Source organism: Carassius carassius, chromosome 11, assembly GCF_963082965.1.
Source record: "Carassius carassius chromosome 11, fCarCar2.1, whole genome shotgun sequence".
Classification (NCBI taxonomy): domain Eukaryota; kingdom Metazoa; phylum Chordata; class Actinopteri; order Cypriniformes; family Cyprinidae; genus Carassius; species Carassius carassius.
The window spans coordinates 29,112,905-29,135,546 of NC_081765.1; the positions used below are offsets into that span (position 1 = coordinate 29,112,905).

The window sequence follows — 22,642 nt, forward strand, 5'->3', positions numbered from 1 at the left end:
TTTATAGGGGTTATTATAGCACAATTCTATAATAAGAGGATTATTATGGAAACTCCCTGGACCTCACTTATTTTCAAAGCCTGGCTACGGCCATGCTTGCATGTATTTTGTAATCATGAGGCACTGTGTGTGTGAGTTTAGAGTCTGTCATCACCGTGCTTGTGAACAGGTTAAGAAGTCATGAGACCTGAAACAATGGTGACTACTCATATCAGATGTAGATCACATATAAATGTCCTGTTACAGGGAGAGAAAAAAAACATGCATGCTTCGGAGACAATGTCAACTCAACTTAAAACTTTGGTTAAGAAAAAAAGTGTGATTCCAAAAGGTTGAAATCATAATATATTATAGAAATAGCTCAAATAACAACTCATATAACACTTTTTCATGCAGTTTCAAACCTGTATGAGTTTCTTTCTTCGATTGAATGCAAACAGAAAGATTATTTGATGAGCGTGTTACTCTTTTCTGTGCAGTCACAAAGAATGAGACTGAAGCTTTCAGCCTTCAAAAATGAAGCAAAAGAACCATAAACATATTATAAAACTAGTTATTTTAACTCATGCTTTATATTCTAAAATCTTATTATGAATATTCCTAAAGCCTTTTAAATGACAAAAAAAACTTTTAGTTAATGTAGCGGATTATAATTTAAGTTTTTATTCACAGCAAATCTTGAGACCCTGGGCACCATCTTAAATGATTTATGAATGAATCATTATTTGAGACGGATCTTTTTAATTAATAATTTGATCTGGTGAACAAGACCGATTCATTGAATCAGACTGAATCAGTTATAGAGAACGCCTTAATACTGAACTGATTCAATGCAATGATCCTGAACTGATTCAGTGATTACCAGTGAATGACACTGACAATGATTTACATTTCAGTCTTTTCTCACACAAAGTTATTTTATGCTTTCAGAAGACTTTGAATAAAGTGCATAAGTAATAGGATACATTTATATTTTTTGTTATGATTCTTTTTGAAACTTGAAAGCATCAGTCCTTATTCATTGTAACTGAATAAAAAATGGGACCAATAAATGTAAGGGTTTAAATGATATGTGGTTAGGTAAATAAAAGATTTCATTTTCAATTAAATCTGTTTTTGCAGTCTCTTATACCCTGAAGCGGCTGATCAAGTCGTATCTGGTGAGCAGTTCATACACCAGGAACTTCAGAGCGTGTTCACTACTCGCCTCTTGAAGCTTGAAGACATCAAATGACCATTTATCAACATCCTGAAAAAGAGGAAGACACTTACGAGCTGGTGGCGGACATAAAACTTTAAGGAAACAAACTAAAGCCATTTTATAATCTACTGTAAAGATTATCTGTACCTTTAGAGCTGTAATTACAGATGATGGATAGTTCAACCCTGCCATATTGGATGTTCTTCTGTACATTCTGCGAACACAAACCATCATATGTTTTTTTTTCTATGACCATGGATGACAGCTTATTTTTAACAAGGTACATTTCAGTACAGATTTTTTGTGAACCAGTCACAATTTAATGCTGAATTTGCATAAATTCATAAATCACGTCAAAATGAATACTGAAATGACACTAAATATTTTCTTGAAAGCTGATGTCCTTTGGTTCTTCTATATACTCCATTTACAGCTACTTTAAAAAGCATGCTGATTGTTCTTTTAAGCATGCAAATTATCTGTCACACTATGTTAAATTAACCAATACAGACTAAAAGTGATTAAAATGGTGAGAAACTTTTTAATTTAAAATATAAACTAAAATATAAACTGTTTATGACGTCTACATTATGATTTTTACGTTTTAGTTAAGTGAAACTCATGAACCCTTTAAGATTACACTGTAAGTGACATTATATAAAACCATTAAATTGTTCATCACAATCAGGAGGCTTTTACTAAGTTCTAGAGTTAAAATAGTGCTTAACAGAAGTGTTTAAGAGACAAAGAGGACAGGGTACAGGATACAACTGCAGAAACAACGCTGGACTTTTTGGATTTTGACAGCAGCAATCAATTAAAATTGAATACAACTATTCCTTCACATAACTGTATTCCCCTGTAGTCGCAAGTACATTTAAGGAGGAATCAGAGCAAAGAATAAGCAGGACATAACCCTAAAACGTTCCTTTTTTAATGAAGATGGAAAAGTACTTAAAATGTCATTTTACTTCACACTGTCCAGATTCCAAAATAATAGTACATAATAGTACATAATGATCAAATTCAGTTCAAGTGTACTTCTTAACTTGGCTCTCGCGAATAAATCCCAATAATGGAAAATGAACAGGTTCACACTATGCAGAACATTTTCATGTCTCCATTCCATCTTAATATATAAAGTAAAATAACAAACTCACAAATGCTAAAGACTGAAATCATATTAAATAGTTTTATTTGATCACAACACAATTAAGTGAACGAGAATTTTAAATAAATATCCTAGTCATTATGATATGTCGTCTAGCATTAGCCTTTTTTTTATATCCTTTTTATAACAATAAATTCATTAATGACATCATCCACCAGGAAGTGGCATCATTCTAGTGGGAAAATAAATCTGTCCATCTTGTTTGACAAAATAAAATAAAAGTAAGATAATATTATATTTATGCCACTAATTTTCATATCCATTTTCTTGCCACTGTGAAAGTAATCATATTATAATTAATAAAGTTTAGGCACATATCTCTGAACAGCTTGTTTACACTTTTATACCTCAGTCTAACAGATATTTTGGATAATTTGGATGTCTTGTAGCATTATTTGAGCCCCTAACATGCATCAGCACCGCAAGCTCAACAGGTGTCTATGACATTCTTAATGAGTTTCCATGGAAATGAGGAGCTCTGCCCATGTAAGAGGGAGGCGGTTTGTGCATATTACTCAGACGTGAGGGTATATGTCACAGAGAGGACGGCTGCAATGCAAATGAAATGGCTGGAGACATTCATTTTCAGTTACTGGAAAAGATTATGCAGAACAAGCCCTTAAGTATGTCTTATGTGTCAGTAATCTTGGTAGACATTTTCCCAGTTAGCAGGAAAAAACGGGCAGGTCTGTGAAGTGGGACTGTCTGTATGATTTAATATATATATAACAATATAAAAAAGGATGCATCTTAAATAAAATTTACTTTATTTATACTTTTCAGCACTTAATGCAATATAAGTATATTGACATTTTTTTCAGTTCGTCTGCCATATTAGATTAATTTGTTCACTAAGTTTGGGGAAATGCATTCTGTGAAGAGTACATGCAAAGCTGGCTTTTTTAGCTGGCTTTACATGGTGAACTTTTGGGTGAACTATATCAGAACCCTTCAATAAATATTATCATGAGATTTAAGGGTAAATTGTTACTGAGAATGATTAACTTAGCATAAAATAACAATCCATTTATTATTAAATTAATAATTCAGAATCACTTTGGTAATGTTGAACATAATTATAAATCATTTCTGATTATGGTGAACATACCAGTTCTTAAAGAACAACAGAATAGATACCGTTCAACAAAGATCCCAGCCTGAACGGCGTGAACGATGCTGCGAAATCGGGGCTTCTCTTCCGGCCGTCTGCGCACCACTCCCATCTTCCTGGTGAAGGTGGAGGCCAGCCAATCTCGCACCTCCATGGGCACAGAGTCTGCCTGGATATCACTGAGCTCATCCTCTGTGTCCAGAAGCCGCCTGGAGAACAACAAGTATTTTCACAGAGGGCATTACTACAAAGAGCCTACAGCAGCTGCTGTGAAGGGACTACAGCATGACCTGTACCAACACAAACATTATATGTTAGTATGTGCAGTTGAAGAGTGCGCAATCTAGTTATTTGATTGCTTTTTTTCTGTTTTAAATGTAGAAATCAGAACTACAGAGCTGGAAAACCCATAGGAGGCTGCAGCCTACATTCAAATGTCATCGGTTGGTGTTAAAATCGCTGGAATGTGCAATAACTGATGTGGAAAGATTAAGAATACAGTATTTAGGGGTTACATTTTTGGCTCCACATGTAGGTTTTAATAGGATGAGTCTCCCAAAACCCAGTCATATTTCACACCTATAAGTCCAAAAAAATATATGAATAAAATATGTATGTATGTATGTATATTCCTTATAGAAAATAAAGCCCATTTTTATGTGAACCCTGAATGTGACAAACCATCAAAATAAAAAAAAAATCTAAAATCTAAAAATATGTTTTGAAATATGTGAAAAATATTTTCATTAATATAATAGACTTCAAATACTAAATAAAGAAGAAAATTAATTAATGAATTGTATATATATATATATATATAAGATTACAGTAATTAGGTTTTTTTACACCATTAAATAAAATAAAATAAATCTTAATAGCCCTAAAATATGCTTTATTAATGATAAATATCAGAGAGAGTAAGTGAGCGAGAGAAAGAGAGAGAGATGGGAAATATTCTCATCACTTTAATATTCTAATAAATAATAATTACTAATAAAAAATTATATATATACAGTATATATATATATATATATATATATATATATATAAAATTTACATTATTAAAAAAATTGCAAATCATGGTTGTAAGTTTATGAGAATTAGTAAAAATAAAATATATGACGGTCTTAAAATATGCAATAATTTACATTATTTAGTATAAAATATCTTTCCAGTTTTGGTCAAATCTACTTATTTTCGTTACATTTGACCAATAAACCCAAATGTAGTACCACACCTGTGTGATGTTCTGAACTGAAGGTGCTGTTTACGAGTATGTGCAGACAGAAAGCAAGAAAACGTCTCCACAGCCACTTACTCATTTTCTCATAGAGCCGTGACTCATCCTGCCTTCTCTCAATTGGAGAGAAAGCCCGTATTCAACACTAAAGTACCTAAAACAACCAGCATAAGATTAAATAAATAAGCTTTTCTGAGAAATGAACACGACAGAAAGAATAGCGACAGTTATTGCTCAGTCTTACATAGGAAGCCCGATCGGCGCAGGAAATGCGACATGTTATCATAACAAATATTCACAGAGTTCCAGTAACAAGCTAAAATTGCTCAAAGCTGCAACCATGGAAATACATCCTGTGCCTGTCATTAGGAAAACGTAATTAGCCATAGCCAAGTCTGTCTAAACACAAGCCCATCAAACAAGAGGCTGTCAGGGCTCTAGTGGGACAACGCTAGCGCTCTGTACACGTCAGTCTGAAGCACAACAGAGCATCAGAGCTCTAGGTCTCGGTTAATTAGGATCGAGGACCCATGGGACGCACATGGGAAGAACTGTGCGGCTGACTTCCGTGCTAAACATCAACACTCTTAAAACGAATGCGAAACATCTCCTGTTAACTGCAGGAGATAGAGATGAGAATGCTTGAACAACAGAAGGGTGGACCAGATTAATAATGCCTCAGGGAGAGAGCACTCATAGCATTTACACATGTTGCACCTTTCCCATGGTCTCAATGAAAGTAAAAAAAACACAGAAAGAGAGAGAATCAAGCAGCTATGGTCATCTAGAAGAAAACTAGGCGCATCCTTAAATGGGAGGAAATAAATGTTAAAAACAACAAAACTAGAATAGATCAGCTTCGTAAGGCAGAACTGACACCTTAAATTAATATAGGATGCCATTTGTATCATATTTTTAGCATTTCACTCTCAAACAACTGAGAATGCATTCATGAATAAAATAACAGATTAAAATGTAAAACAAAAGAAATATAGATGTTAAAAGCAGATTTCATATTGGCTTGAGAAATCCAACTTACTGAAATGCTACATAAACGTATTATTATTCTTCTTCCAAAATCTGTTGACTCGCCACCGGCGAGAGTGTCAAAAATCATTCTGGCCGCCCTGCCAACAATGCTGTAGAAAGATTCCTGGATGCTCTGACGTAGATTGAATGCTTATCTTGTATTTAAAGGGGCCGCAAAGCAAACAAGCTTGTTGATCTTGGGCACGTGTAGGTGCTCCCCATTGGACAGCGCCAATGAACTTGAGTGAACCAGTAAACTTTGGGAGACTTCCAAGAATATGTCGGGGATGGCACAAACAAGTTTGATAAACAGCCTATGAAGACACCTGTGTCCAAGGGGAAGAATGCACACAGTATTAGGAGAATGGTTCAAACTAGCAGCAGTCCACAATTAGAAAACTATACCAGGAGGGGTACAAATGAGAGTAACAAAACTAGTGGAGTAAGACTGAGCTACTGATAAGAATGGATGTTGGACAAAAGACAACAATCAAATGCGACAAAGACTCAAATGCGGTCACTGTCAACTCAGCTTTGTTTTTTATTTTGACATCTGGAACTCTGCTTCTTGAACTTCATTTACTACATTGAGAAGACCAGCATTTGCTCCACGACACCATCAGCGGTTAAAACAAAACTCAAATGGCATATATTGTCTGAAGAACAGAAGAGTGTAACTTCTTTTTCACTTGAAGTTGGCAACCATGTGAGACTGTAGAAAGCCAAGCGTTCACTTACCTAGTTTCGTCGATGTACACGGCTTCCAAAACCGATGCAGCATATTCAATGTTTTTCCTCAGATCAGCGACATTCACCTCCCCCTTGTCCAGTTGCTTCACCAAACATCTCAATCTGAAGGAGGGAAACCAACAGCAACAGTCTCATTGTGAGGGAATTCAGGAAAATTCCACATCTGATCTGAAAGCACTGATGTTATTCTTTGACATTCTACTGTCAGTTACAGAAATAGTTCACATTTTTACATCATTTATTCAACCTCATATCTCCCCAAACATGTATTATTTTCTTTCTTCTGTGAAACACAAACAGAGATATTCAGAGTTTGGCTTCGAACCCTAAATCATCAATTATTTTCATTGAAAAGAGCGGCTATGAAAGGAAGTCATGCGGGTTTGGAATGACACAAGGGTGTGTAATGACGATAAAATTTTCATTGTTGTGTAAATTATTCCTTGAAAGCCTACAATAATCACACACAAAGAGATATCTTTCCATGACACAGAACGCAATCTGTTTTATAAAAGAAACAAAATGGATAAATAAGACAGACACTACCAATTCCACACCTACAGAATAACAAAGAGCGTTAAACATGTAAAATACAAGATAACAGTTTAGCAGCATCTTAATCATCACATCTCATGAGCCAAAACTCTATACTCAGTTAATCTCTCACAATAAGACAGAAGACCATGATACAAATAAAAACATAACGTGACTCCACCAAATCTTAATCATCATGTATAAATTTTGTTTCCAATGATTCTCTCAAAACAGTCTCAAAACAGTAAAATGTTAACAAAGAAATTAAAGAAGAAGCACTATTTTTTTTTAAGGAATGATCCAGGGCTGCAATTTCACACTCACATGCACCAGATATAAAACGAAGAATGTGCTATCATCTGTTTCAAGGACTTTTCCGAGTTTTTTGTCCATAATCAGTCCAAGCTAAGATCTGATGTTGAGTCTTAAGGAGGAGCTGTCAGAAACATGCTTGTAACCAGAAGATCAGGTCCCAAGTCACGCACAGACCCGTGGCGCTGAGCTCCCTAACTGATCAACAGACATGATCACAAGACAACTCTGATCGTGGTGTTGCCTTTGGTGTGGAGTTCTTCTTTACATATTCACTATGGGACACATTTGCCTCTGATACCTAAAATAATAGCTTGATATTACAGGGATATTTCAGCCAAAAATAAAAAAAACTGTGTCATCATATACTCAGCCTCACCTTTATGTCTTCTGCAGAATACAATCTAAGATGTATTGAAGAACATTCAGAACAGACAGATTACAAGTAGATTTACAAGCACAAGAACACCAAATTATATGAAACACATTAAAACCAGACTACACTAAATACAGCTAATTGGGATCAAAATATCTCAAGATTCATCTGTTTCAACCACAATCCAAAGCTGTTGAAAACACATGTGCATTGCATTGGTGAGACATATGCTAATCCGTTTAGATGAGTCCTAGACAACACCGAAGTACCGCCCACTCACCTGTCAATCACTCACTGAACTAAAGTATCTGCAAAAAAAACATTTATTGTTATTATTATTATCATTATTATTAATGTTGAAAAGAGCTGAAAATATTTTTCTGGGTTTTTAGGGGGAATAAATTGAAAGAAAAGCATGTTTTTACATTTGTTACAGTTATCTATTTGTTACATTTATATTATTTACATCAAGCTTTTGAATGGTATAGTATTGTATATTGTTATTGAAACTTCATAATGTTTCACTTGATTACTAGGCCTATACATTTAGTCAGGAACTATAGTTTGGAAAAAGTATTTGGAAAAAGTCTAACTAGTAAAATGTTTACATGTTATGTGAAAACTAGTACAAGTATATAAATAAATAAAAAGAGACTTAGGGCCTACTCATGTTTATGATCTCTGCTGAACAAAGAGCTTCATTCTTTTTTCTCTGAGGAAATCCATTTCTCAAATCTTCAACCACATCACATCCTTTTCGGGTGATTTATGTCTTATTCCTCTCATCGCGAAGCAAACAGTAAAATAAAAACTTGAAGAACGGTCTCGCTGCTTTTTCTTCTGTTATGGGCGTATTCAAGCCGCGCGCTTCAGTTTGAATCTGAATAGCGCGTTCAGCGCGGGGGCGTGGTCACATTAGATATAATGAAGGGAGACTTGAAAAACAGACATCGTGTTGTTTTCATATGGATTACTTTATCACAGAATTTTCGGCGGCACTTGTTTAGTTTAAAAATAGACATGTCAAGCTTTCTATAGATATCTCTCTCATGTATTTTCGTTGAGTATTCACGGAGTTACAGTTCATTTTAATGACGTGTTTGTAAATGAAGATAAGCGCAGACAAAGGCTGCAGACAGCACACCTTGTTTCAGGGGCGGACTGGGACCAAAAAGTGGCCCTGGACTTTCTGGCCCACAGCAGCCCACCACATCAAAACGCAAACGCCCCTGTTTTGATGTAATTTATTTATTTGATATTTAAGTATACTGTTTGGGGATTTTAACCAATAGGGCAACTGATCCTCCATTGAAAAAAAAAAAAAAGATAACCTGCGTGCTGCAGCTGTTCATTTAGCGACTCCTAGTGAGCGATACATGTTCATCACGAGACAAACATTCTCCTAGAACTCACACTTTGCATTCAATTAACCAGTGTTGGGGAGTAACTAGTTACATGTAACTTAATAACGTAATTTAATTACAAAATAAATGTAACTGTAATCAGTTACAGTTACTAAGAAAAAATGAGTAATTAAATTACAGTTACTTCTGAAAATTTTAAAGATTACAGTGGGGATTACATTTGAATATTTAAACACATCCACATACAGATGCAGTGTTCGAATTGAGGGGGGGCTGGGGGGGTCCGGGACCCCCCATAAGCATCAAGGGACCCCCCATAAGGCCCAAAAAAATGACCTTGGGGGGTCCCCTGGTTTTTCATTAAAACTAAAATAGAAACAATATTTGACATAGCCCTATCTATCTATTTTTTTACCAAAGTATTGCGCTGCCACTCCATAGACTGTAAAAAGTGCCGCTCCCATAAAAAGCTACTTCAAATTAGATGTGCATCTGAAAATACGCTCAAGTGCGCCACACGCTGTTTTCTGAAGGAATTTACAGACTGCGGGCGCGACGTCGCTGTGTGATTGGCTGACAGAGTGATCCTTCGTCATTATTTTACCTCACGATAACGGTAAGATAATATTTCTTTGTTTTATGATTGTTTGGTACACCTAATTTATTGCTACTGAATAAGTGTTTATCTTAGAATCAGAGAGTCACTTATAATCTTGGTCTGTCAATAGTTGTTTTTTTTTATCTTATGATGCTAGCTCACTATCGGCTTGTTAGTTGTAATTAGCCATCTAACGTAATTCTGAGAAAAATAGAATCTTGTTTGGAGCTAGCATTGCACCCATTCTGAATTAAACAAATCATTTTAAATCTAGTAACCTTAACTGCTCAAAAACAGTGTTAATTTAATTAAGGACATTATTACTGATGAAAATGTTCATCAGGTGAAGGCTTTTTTTGTGTCAACGATGATAAAGCAGGGTTGCTAACTCTCACGAATTGTGCGTGAGACACACATGCATTGATTATTACGCCGAAGACAAACATGCAGATCAACCGTTTTTGTTATGAATTGTATCCTATTTTCCATTATTATGTACAGCCTAATACAATTAGTGTAGTATTTAAGGTTAAGTGGAGAAAAGGATTTTAAATTCAATGCAAAGAGGCAAATTAAAGTCATTTTGTGGCCAGAAAAATAATAATTTCCATTTGCAATGCCATTGTTTACCCACTCTAATAAATATACATACTCTAGTTGCTCAAAAGAGTATTGCAGGTCATAACTGCTTACTTATTTTTAGGTTTTGCATTTAAATAAATATTTAGACATGATCAAACACTAGATTATACATTTTAAAAAGATACTCGTATAAGCACACACAAGTGAATATTAATTAATGCAAGAAAATACTGAGTTTAACCCAAGAAAAGTAAGTACAGTAGGCCTATTCATGTGAATTGATAGTGAATCAAGAGATCAAAATTGATTAATGGTCATCAGCATCGTAATCGTATCAAATTATTTCTATTTTTCCCTCTTGTAGAAACACTATTGTGACAAAACATATATTTAAACATATACTCTCATTCACCACTATAGAAGTTTACCCAACTATGACAACTTCTGCTTGAAAATATGAAAGGGTTATGTAACTACATTCAAGATAAATTAGTTTTTTTAATGAAATAAAATGCCATGTGCACTGTTCAAATTATATCACCATTAATAACCTTAATAAGTAGCATGAATAACATGGAGTGCTTTCTTAAATATATTCACAGTAACGACAACAAATATAATATTACAACTTACATCTTACATTATTTTCTCAGATATGGACAAGGGAAAGAAGAGAAGAGCCATCTTGTTATTTCATAGATTTTTATTTAATTTTGCTCAGCTGCAAAAACATGTTATGAAACACACAAAGTAAATTAAATTCACAAGTAAAGTAAAGTAAATTATATTATTATATGAAATAAATAAATACAAATATGTATATTATTAGTTGTTTTTTTTGGGGGGGGGGGGGGGGGGGGCCCCCCAAGAGCTTTGACTCAATTCGAACACTGTACAGATGTAATTGATTTCTTTCCCAAATTGAACCGACTATTCTGAGACGTACGGCCCTATAATTTCCGCGATGCAGAAACATAGTCTGGTTAGTAGAATCCAGTCATAAAAACGGGATTGCTATTGCCTAACACGGACGGAATATGCCACATTTTGGACAAATATATCAAAAGTACACTTGAATCAAAGCATATGCAAAGTTTTAATATTTGCTATAAATTCAGAGACAAAGGTTACTGTTGTTAAACCATGCCACAATTTTACATATTTATTTATTTAAAAATAAATACAAATGGTAATCCATTTGCAATAATAATAATTTAAAAAAACATGGTTACTGTACTTTTACGTAATAAAAGCAGTTAATTTTTGTGAGGGAAAAACATGACTCATGTTCAGTATTAGGATTTTATATTGTAGTGATGCACTCAATTTGACATGTAGGCAATTTAGAAAGTATAGTTTTGTTAAATCTTGAGTGTTAAAGTCATGAGGTAGATGGATAACAGGGCAAAATAAAGAGACTGAAAAGAAAAAAGAAATGAAGTGAAGGTGAAGTTCAGGAGAGAACTTTTAATTATTTTGCATGTCCCCAAACTAAAGATTTAAATCTTTTTTTATATCAGGTCCATACAAAAAATAGTGTTGTCCATGAATTTGTTTGTATGAGTTTGAGATTTCCCGGTCTGAAATTTTATCCCAGTCCGCCCCATGTGGAAATTAATGAAGCAGACATGCAGACATGTGTTCAAATTTGATCATCTTAATTCAAGTGATGAAGGATTGTAAAAGTCTGACAGTATTGAGCACTGCTGTAAGGTTAAACCTGAATGGTGTAAATGTTTGAAGATGATTAACAGTTGCAAATAAACATTTATTGGAGATTTTGAAAAGTAATCAAAAAGTAATCAAAAGTAATTAGTTACATTAATAAAGTAATTGAAAAAGTTACACTACTATTAAATTTTAAATAGGGTAACTTGTAATCTGTAACCTATTACATTTCCAAAGTAACCAGCATTTCAGACAATGCGCGTACAAAGAATTAATTAAATCTTTTGGGTATCCTAACTTCTGAATGAACAAATACACACACAATTATTTCAAAATAATTGTCTCTGCAAGTATTCTCGTAAACACAGTCGGTTATGTTTTAAGTGAACGTATACAGTGGCCTGCTGCTCAGAGAAATTCGCTGTACCAGATGAATCTGTCTCTCTCTAAATTAGACGATCGAAGAAAAGAGATGTAATATTATGATTTCCGTCAATTAAAAAAATAAATAAATAAATAAATAAATAAATATATATATATATATATATATATATATATATATATATATATATATATATATATATATATATATATATATATATTTGTGTACCGGGTGGGCCGGCCCACATTGGCTAGCGGCCCACCGGGAAAAGTCCCGGTGCTCCAGATGGCCAGTCTGCCCCTGCCTTGTTTGTTATCTTTATTTTATAAGTGCACAAAGTTTTGTTGTTATTATGTCTGTATCCAAAAAAAGTAGACCCTTTACAGATTCGATTGATGTATTGCTCTAATCTGTACGATTAAAACTGAAAGTGTAATTTAAGTTCTTTTCGGGGTTATCAGGAGAAAATGACTCAAAACGCGTATCCGCATTAATCGACTCGAAAGGGTTAAAAGAAACAACCATCTTATTGACAGCTGACAATGACACTGTCTGTCATTCAGTTAATACGGGTATTCCACTAAAAGGGTAGGCAACAGTTCTGTTAATCAGCCAAGGGGTCAGAGTTATGGAGCTGTAATCTTTAAATGGCCAAATGTCCTCTGATTAATGTCTGCTTTCAGTCACCAACCCGCTTTTTTGTTTATGAAAGTGGTCTGTAACGTAGCAACTTGAATAAACACCTCTTCATTAGTGTGCAGTGTGCTATTGACAGATAACATGTATACCTAAACTCAAACTGGATGAGGCTCTCTGCCACAGAAACACTATGACAGGATGAAAGACAAACAACAGCACAAATACAAACAGATGAAACCATTGGTTAAGCGAAACAGAGTAAAAGAAACAGCAGTGAACACGGACCATGTTATTTTTGTCGGAGCTGATTCTCCTGAAGTTTGGCCTGACTTCATTCTCTATAGCCATTACCAATTCCAGTCACGATAGGATCTGAAATTGTGGCTGACTCAGATTGTAGTCTGGGGTGGATCAGAATAACATCTGATAATGACGCAAATGTCCACCGTAAACTGCTCTCAAAGCCAAGCTAGTCATTCTTGCATTCAGTGCAATTTGTCTGTCAAGTATGTGACGGAAAAGAATGAATTAGGCTACCTTTCGAAGATCCTCTGTTGTTTCTGTGAAAATGTGGGTCTTAAAATCCTAATGCAGCTTAAAAAATTTTAGGGCCCTATTTTAATGATCTAAACGCAAAATGTAAAGTGCACGGCACAGGTGCACTCAGTGCGTGTCCAAATCCACTTTTGCAATTTTAACGATAGAAAAACGGTCCGTGCGCTGGGGCGCATTTTTGGAATGGGTTGTCCCTATTCTCTTAATGAGTAATAGGCCTAACGTTTAATACACATATCAGAGTGTCATCTCCCATTCCCTTTAAGAGCGAGATGTGCTCGCGCCAGGGCAGAATTAGTTGGCGGAAAAGCCAACTAATTCTTCATTGTCAAATTACTTGACTTCATTGCTCTTAATTGAGTGATGAAGAATGAAGGGTCAAGGTATGAAGTGCATCATAAAATAAAAAAGCTGAACACTTTTCAATTAATGTGAAGCTTTTGTCAAATTACTTGACTTCATTGCTCTTAATTGAGTGATGAAGAATGAAGGGTCAAGGTATGAAGTGCATCATAAAATAAAAAAGCTGAACACTTTTCAATCGAAGAAACCAATCTGCTTGTGAGCGAAGTTAAAGCTGGGAGACTGGGGGTAAAACCAGTACTGATTACCATGGCCCCAAAGGAAGAGGGGGCCCTTGAAAAGTGTGGAATATATATTTTCAAGGGGGGGCATTAGGACTGCCTATGCATAGGGCCCGGGATCTTGTGCAGCGCCCCTGTACACAGTAATATTCTTTTACATTGTAATGTCCTTTTGTTTTTAATATTTGGCATGTTTGTGTGATGCGCATCCCTGTGTGTAATAAGCAAAGTCAACGCGCACTGTGGACCCGCCCAGAGGCACATTTTCTACCAACGCGCTCTTTAAATAACAAAAGCTTATTGCGCCAGTGACTTTAGACTTTATATCAGGTTTGAGTAGGTCTATGGCGCAGTCTATTTTCAGCTCCTTAAAATAGCAATGCTCCAGCAATGCGCCTGAACACACCTCTTTTTTAGACCAGCACACCCATGGGCGCAAATGCATTTGCTAAATAAATGATGTGGTGCTGGACGGGAAAAAGTAAACGGCACCGGACTGAAACTAGCAAACACACTTGCGCTGCGCCTTGCGTTGCATTGCGCCGGGTGTATGATAGGGCCCTTAATGTGAAGCTTTTGTCAAATTACTTGACTTCATTGCTCTTAATTGAGTGATGAAGAATGAAGAGTCAAGGTATGAAGTGCATCATAAAATAAACATACAGTATAAAGTCAGAAATTCAACCAAATGTGGACACAAATGAGATCCAAGTTTTTGGAGCCCAGAGGAAAATATTATTTCTTAGAGGTGTTCCTTTCTTTCTAATGCACTGTAAAAAAAAAAAAAAAACCATGAGGTTGTAAATAACACAGATTAATGGAGTATATTTAATTATTTATATTTTTTCTAGTTCCATAGTAAATGTTACTTTGCTGTTTCTTTTTAATTATTTAAGAAATTTATTAGTAATTTCTTACTCAAGTAAATCCTATACCTTTTGGATCCTTTATTTCAACTTCAATTTAAACCGAATTTCAAAAAAGGACTTAAGTTTCCCAAACATTTCTCCCATCTGCCATTGGTCATCCAAACTCAAGCTATTGGCTAAGCCACTCAAATAAAAATTAAAAAGCAGCAAACAACAAAGAGATTTAATACCAATTTTTACAACATTTAAAGCTTAAATAATTAATTCACCCAAAAATGGAAATTAGCTGAAAATGTGAAAATACTTACCCTTAGGCCAACCAATATGTTGTTTGTTCATTGGAACAGATTTTATTTTTTTTAGCATGCATATCATTTGCTCACCAAAGGATCCTCTGCAGTGAATGGGTGCCATCAGAATGAGAGTCCAAACAGCTGATAAAAACATCAAAAGTAATCCACATGACACCAGCCAATCAGTTAACATCTTGTGAAATAAAAAACTGGTTGTTTGTGTGTTTTGTTTTTTTTTTTAATTCAAATTGTTGCTTCCAGCTGAAATATGGGTCCTCTATCCATAATATTAACAGTGAAATTACTTACTGGATTATTGTGATGTTTTTATCAGCTGTTTATACTCTCATCCTGACGACACCCATTCACTGCAGAGGATCCATTGATGAGCAAGTGATGTAATGCTGTATTTCTCCAAATTTGTTTTGATGAAGAACCAAACTCATCTACATCTTGGAAATCCTGAGGGTGATCTAAATTCAAAAGCCTTTAAATGTAAACTCAAAAAGATAAACAAGCACATTAAAATACCATTAAACATTTGTAATGTGAATAGAGGTGTTTTCATACAACAATCAGCAGGAATATATTAGCAAGGACAGGATCTGGTTCAGTTTAAGTAGCCGGGGGCGATCAGTACTGAGGTGACATGTCAACCTATCAGGGCCTATTTTTACCTGGAGTGTGTGAAAGCACGTGAGGGAGACGGACTTCATCTGACTTGTGGAGAGTGGGCCGGAGACTGATAAGGACTTTGGAAACATTGTGGGCAACACCCATTCCCTCGCTTATGGTTAACAGCGTCTGCGGTGAAAAGGTATAATGGTAATAAGGTATAATGTAGAGAAGGGTGTGTAACCATGTATTACACATACAATACAAGCCCACCCACTCAAAAAGTCACAGTATGTATTATTATCACATAAGTTCTGCAGGCTGCAAAAGGCAGGTCTTTCCACTGTGTTAGGAAGGGATTTACAGTTCACACTCAAGATCTTCTACATTTTCTCTAGTATCATTCCGTCTAAACATTGTTCCCTGTTCATTCTCTCTTTAATACAGCTTGAGATGAAGATAAAAAACATTTGAACTAGGTTATTTTATAGTTAACCAAAAATATGTGTGTCCCTTTGACAGCTGAAAGAGAACAAATACAAATGATTTTAATTTGCATTTTTCTCATTAAATGCAATTTTTTAAATATATTTATAAAATAACATTTGCAAAAAAAGGTATTCAGTTGGTCTCTCTTTTGATTAATGACAGCAGCACTGATGCTGACATGAACAAAGCCTGATGATCATGTGCTCTAGCATTATTTGAGCTCCAAATAACATATTGTGCTTTAAACAAAGAAAGAAACAACAACAACATCAAATCCTATTTTGTGGTCTCAAACATTTGAACCTCTCGGTGTGACATTTAATATGGCACAAATGCAATGGGATGCAGAGCCTTGAGTGCATCACCCTCCCTCCGGTCCCTTCACAACAGCTGTTGTGCTTATCAGCATTCATATGAAGCCTGTAAAAGTGTGTTTAACATTGAGGACAGCAAGAGAGCAGAACCTCCGACATGCGCTGCTCGCTTAGATGATATATTAAATATACTTGTGCCAGTGTACTCTCATTTCTCCTCTGAATTTTGCTTACATTATATTTGCCAGAAACTTTTATTCAAAGGCAAATGCAGTGCATTCAAAAGTATACAGTACATGTTAGAACAATACAACACTATTTTCTGAATACTGTGCAAAATATAATTTATATTGTCTGTTATTTGCAATAATAGTATGTAAAACAGTATGCATCATGCAACTTTGTTTAAAAATGTCTTTGGCAATTTGGTCATAAAGTAAGCCAAGAAAGAGTTAATCATTCATTACACTGGAAGGTCAAAACAAGTCATTACATTATGGGTTGCAGCACTCAGCTTTGTTATATATTGAACATTTTAACAAATGTAGGACACCGGGGCATCGCATGCAGATTTTTAGCATATTATGCATATTAGGCATGCGATATACTGCCGAAATACTAAAAGGAATATATTAGTTCACAATGCACAGTGCATAAAACCTCCTTAAATGTGATAAAAACACTGTGACTTAAAGTCCTCTGGTCATTATTGGAAAATAAACACACAATGAGCAGAGGACTCTTGCATCACTCTGAAGGGTTTATTTTGCAATAATCACTGCTTGTATGCTTGTTTTCAACATTTTAAGACAATATAGTCACTCATTAATTAACATATTTCTCACTTAAAAAAAAGAAAGAAAAGAAGAAAGTATAATATGACTTTTAGTGTAATTATGTGTCCATATGTGTTTTTTTTCTGAAGACCTAAGATGCAAATTAGCCTGTGCTACAATCTCCATGCATAATCTTTCAGCTAAGAATAGAAATAAACACATAAATTAAATTAAATTAAATTAAATTAAATTAAATTAAATTAAATTAAATTTATTGTCTAGGCAATAAACTGAAATAAAATAGGTACTAAAATGACAAACAAAGTGTGAAGTAAAAAGGAATTGAAGCAATATAGACTTTAAATAAATTACAAAAAGCATATAAAAATGACTAAAACTTAAACTAAAGTTAAAATAAAGACTACAAAAGTAAAAATTCTAAAATAACACCAGTATGGAGTTTGCTACCAATGAACTAGTTATTTAAAAGAAGATACTGACAATTTAGCTGCAATCTTAAATCATTTTTATGGTAAACGGATACTGACCGTTGTAAAACTCTGAAAGTGATTCAATGGCCCCAGAACCATTATATGACATGCTTACGAGGCGCATGTGCCCTATTCTCTATTTTAGTGGCCATTAAACAGAAATATCTGACAAAATAAGGAAACTGACCAATCAGAATCAAGTATCCCAGAGAGCTGTGTGAATATGACTGCAAACCTAGCTCAAAAACACAAGAGATGAAGTATGACGGGTTGACAGACCCATCCCGTCAAGTGGTTTCAGAGCACAGCCACTTAGACTGACTGTATTTTTGGAGACTTTGCCTTGACCCCTGACACAGTGTACCGGGGAGGGTCTTCAGACCCAAATGGAAATGAAAATAAGCATCTAAAAGAGGCCTGCCTGGAAACAGACTTTTTTACTTCTATAGCAGGCCTCCCAGAAGCAAAAACACAGTAAAGAGAGCTGTATCATCCTCAGAGGCACATGCATCTGGATTCTTCAGTCCATGAAGTAACATGCTGCTCCATCTGCCCAGTCCAAAAAGTTCCTCAGGGACCAGTTTGAATCCATCTCCACCTCTTTTCTGAGTCCCTGTTTTCCAAATCTAGACCCACCAAGGCTTTTATAGCTCACAGTGTATCCGCACAGGTCAGATTAGGGATTGCAAATCAAAACAAACCCTGGAAGTTTGCTTTAAGTTTTTTAAGAAGTGTTCCTAAGAGCCAGCTTGTTCTCTGAGGGTGAATGAGAAAGCCCTGGAGAAAGAGCAAGGGGGATGTTTCTCATCGTCACTAGCAGTGGCCCAGTGAGACGCTGGCACAGGCAGTCGGCAGGCCATCGTGCCCCAGTCACACAAGCACAGAGGAAGGTCAACCTCAAACATTTTCCCATGAGCTTGCTGTGCCATTCTATGTGCAAAAGTCCTAAACTCAGAGTCGCTGCCGTCATTGACGGTCCCTCAGGGGATTCGGAGAGGGCTCTGCGATGGAAAGGAAGAAAGAAAGAATGTGCTGCCAGTCTCACAGACAGCTCTACATTCCTCAACCCACATAGCTGGCACCCATAGGACCATTCACTGACCTGAGAATGATTAGAGAGGTGGGGAAGAGCATGTGGTGAGTCCAGAGTGTAAAAAGCTCCTTTTAAGTATGATAAATCGCATGAGTAATGTGCGCAATCCTGCCATGAGCAGTTTCCCGCCTTATTTATTCTGACAAATAAATGGACATGTTCTCTGATGTCACAAATATCCCGTGGCTAACTTTTTGGTTCCAAAAAAGTCCCTCGGCAACAGAGAAAATATTGTCACAAATAGTCCTCCCTGGATGCCAATACTGCTTACCAAATGTATTTATAGACAGATAGCCTGTGAACACAGGCGAAGAATTGAAAGAAAGTGGACTGTCATCATACGCCTGTCCACTTTTCTCAATTAACCTAGAGATACTGGTGAACTAAATACTGATGCAGTCATTCACTTGAACATTAGCTAATAGCATACAAATAAAAGATTTCTGAAAGAAATGAACAGAACACAAAACAACCAACCCAACCAAATTATGAATTCAAACACTGAGTCACTAAAATATTATTAGTATTATTAATATTTCATAATTGTTATTATTGTTATTATTATTATTATTAAAATATTTAGTTCTCTTTGCAAGAAAATAACATATCTATATTGTAAAACAGCATGTAAATATAATAATTACTGTTATTATTACTATTAATATATATAAAATAAATATATATATATATATAATAACATTAATAATAATTAACAATAATAATGTAGCATTTTTCAAAATGTTAAGGTCTCTTCTCAAGAATTACAACATTATAAAAAAATGTACAAAATTACAGCATCCAATTACACACATGGTGGGGGAGAAAATAGCAGACATAAAATGTCCCTACAACCTGACAAATATAATTGAAACAAATGTTTTGTTTGGATCAAGGAAACAACCCACACTTTTTTAGACAATCAGAAATGCTGAATCAATTTGCACATTCTCATTCAGACAATAAATCTTGTAATTGCAACAGGAGGGGGCCTGCAAAGAAACTGGTGTCCAGCGGCCTCGCAGAACAATAATCCTTGCAAGACTGTGTGTGCTTAGATTTGACTAGAGGACTTCAGCCCCTCTGGTGACATGCTAAACCCAGGTTGACATACAGTAAACAGTCTGCAGTGATCTGAAGTGCCAGAGAACAATTCCTCGAGCCAACAGAGCTCTGTTTAAACAAACATCCCATTCTTTCTCTACAGGCCTCCAAGTACTAAAGCCACATCTTAATGCCCGCAGGACAGGTTGGTTTACACTGGTTTATAAACTAACCTCTTGGGTTCCCATTTAGAGCAGTAAAACTGCATGCAACGTCGGTTTAGTCTTGTTTTGGCAGCACAGAGGGCACTGATTTACTGGCTAAGACTATCTCTGTTAAACATCTTCCTGTGCTTTTCCTCTGAAAGCGATGTAAATCCCAACCCTTGGGCATGTGAATGACTTTACCTGATGCTCAAGAAACTGGACTAAAAACGAATTTATCATGTCCAATAAACCTGTAAAGCTGTTTACGTTTGACACGTTCAAGACATGACACATTTTGCCACAATCTCTGAATTATCTTAATTCTCACCAAACACTGATATATAGTATATATACAATTAATTGAAATTCATTTGTTTCAAATTAGGAGCCCTATAACATGAATTCAATCATGAGTCAATAATATGTGTCAATAAAATATGCATATCATATAATAATAATACAAATAATTCACAGTAGTAAAATTTTTTCATGTTATTGTTGTTGTTGTTGTTGTTGTTATTATTATTATTTTTTAAAATAATGTAAATCTTTAGTTTTCCTTACAAAAATATATTGACATCTAATTACGAAATCCATACATCAGTCACTCACATCTTTATGTGCTATAACAACATACGTATTTTTCGGACTATAAGTCGCACCTGAGTATAAGTCGCATCAGTCCAAAAATACGTCATGACGAGGAAAAAAACATATATAAGTCGCACTGGACTATAAATCGCATTTATTTAGAACCAAGCACCAAGAGAAACATTACCGTCTGCAGCCGCGAGAGGGCGCTCTATGCTGCTCGGTGTAGGCTACATATGGCGTTATTTTTGTGATAGCGCCACCTATACACTTTCAACGGATTGCGCCTCAAGCTATGTTTCACGTACATGTACGAAAATCAGTACACACATGTAACACACCAATACCTATAAAAAGTCTCTGGGTACGAAATCCGAATCCCAACAGGAAGTCGGTTATTTAGAATTTTCTCTGCGATATTGGTGTTGTATTTGCCATTTTCAGGGGTTGTACTTTAACAAACTCCTCCTACAGATTTATTCAGATCAACACCAAACTTGGTCAGTGTAATCTAAAGCCCTTTGCAATGTTAAATTGCGAAGATCTTGAGGTTTCATTAAAGGGCATGTCCATGGCGGCCTGACAAATTTCGATGTTTCGCAATGAAAAAGGGAGTTGCTGTAACTCAGACATACAATGTCCAATCTTCCCCAAACTTCACATGTTAGATAAGACTTCTACCCTGAACAGATCTACATGCCCATATTCAGTCATAGTCATAGCGCCACCTGCTGGCAACAGGAAGTGTCATGTTTTACACTGTAACTAACTACTTCAATAAATTTAATGACATCAACATTTTATTTTCGTCAGTCTAATCTAAAGGCCTGTGCAATGTTAAATTGTGGAGATCTTGAATTTTTGTTAAAGGACGTGTCCATGGCGCCATGACAAAATTTGATGTCTCGCCATAGGAAGAGAAGTTGTTGTAACTCAGGCATAAAATGTTCGATCTTCCCCAAACTTCACATGTTCGATAAGAGTTCTGGCCTGAACACATCTGAAGGCCAATATTCCATTATAATTAGAGCGCCACCTGTTGGCAACAGGAAGATTGGCACATATAAATGACTATGACATATTCTACTTATATTTATGACTTTAAATGCATATTTTTCGCCTTTCACCTTTTTTACTAAAGCAACTCGCTGGCGGTGAGCCCGGGTGCGAGGGCCCGTTCATCGCTGCTTGCAGCTTTAATTTTCTATTATTACTTTACATTACACCACTGAAGAAAAAAAACATCCATCAAATAAGAAACTGTATTAAAAATGTAATCACAAAAGAGACCAAAGTCTGCCTCATATTGGCCCTGAATTAATTATAGTCACTTGCATCAAACATCTTTTTCCTGAAAAGGGAATCTAAAAAGTAAATCACAAGAAAAACAAGCAGAGAATCACACTGGAGTCCTTGACTGCCATATTAGGATTTCAACAATCATGTTCATTTTGTGATTATCAGTCAGATCAGTCTGCCCTTCAGTAGAATGCTGAAGCTATCATTTTCAGTTGCTAACACTGATGCTAAAGTCTAGAGAGAAAAAAAGGTGTCTGGTTTAATAAACAAGTAAACAAGCTTCCGTTACATCCGCCGCCTGCAGAGGTCTTCCGACTGGCTTCCAAAGGCACAATAACATCATGTCAAATGATCCAGAACAAAAGCAAGTGAGCTTTAGAGATAACCAAGTAAATATACAGCATAGTTACTTCTTTCAATAGCTCCTTCTGAAAGCATTTTTCTTCTTTCATCCAACCACCGAACCATT

At 35.5% G+C, this 22,642-nt stretch overlaps 1 protein-coding gene across 2 annotated transcripts in view; it reads right to left on the bottom strand.

Annotated features, from left to right (window-relative positions):
- The window catches only part of LOC132153158 (dual specificity calcium/calmodulin-dependent 3',5'-cyclic nucleotide phosphodiesterase 1A-like), a 72,407-nt gene that overhangs the window by 16,370 nt on the left and 33,395 nt on the right, over positions 1–22,642 (bottom strand). For both annotated transcript variants that reach the window (XM_059562464.1, XM_059562465.1), the window contains 4 exons: positions 6,491–6,604; positions 3,510–3,692; positions 1,349–1,415; positions 1,133–1,249 (listed from right to left, as the gene is read on the bottom strand). In XM_059562464.1, the coding sequence (XP_059418447.1) occupies positions 1,133–1,249; positions 1,349–1,415; positions 3,510–3,692; positions 6,491–6,604 (481 nt within the window). The remainder of the gene's footprint in view (positions 1–1,132; positions 1,250–1,348; positions 1,416–3,509; positions 3,693–6,490; positions 6,605–22,642) is intronic.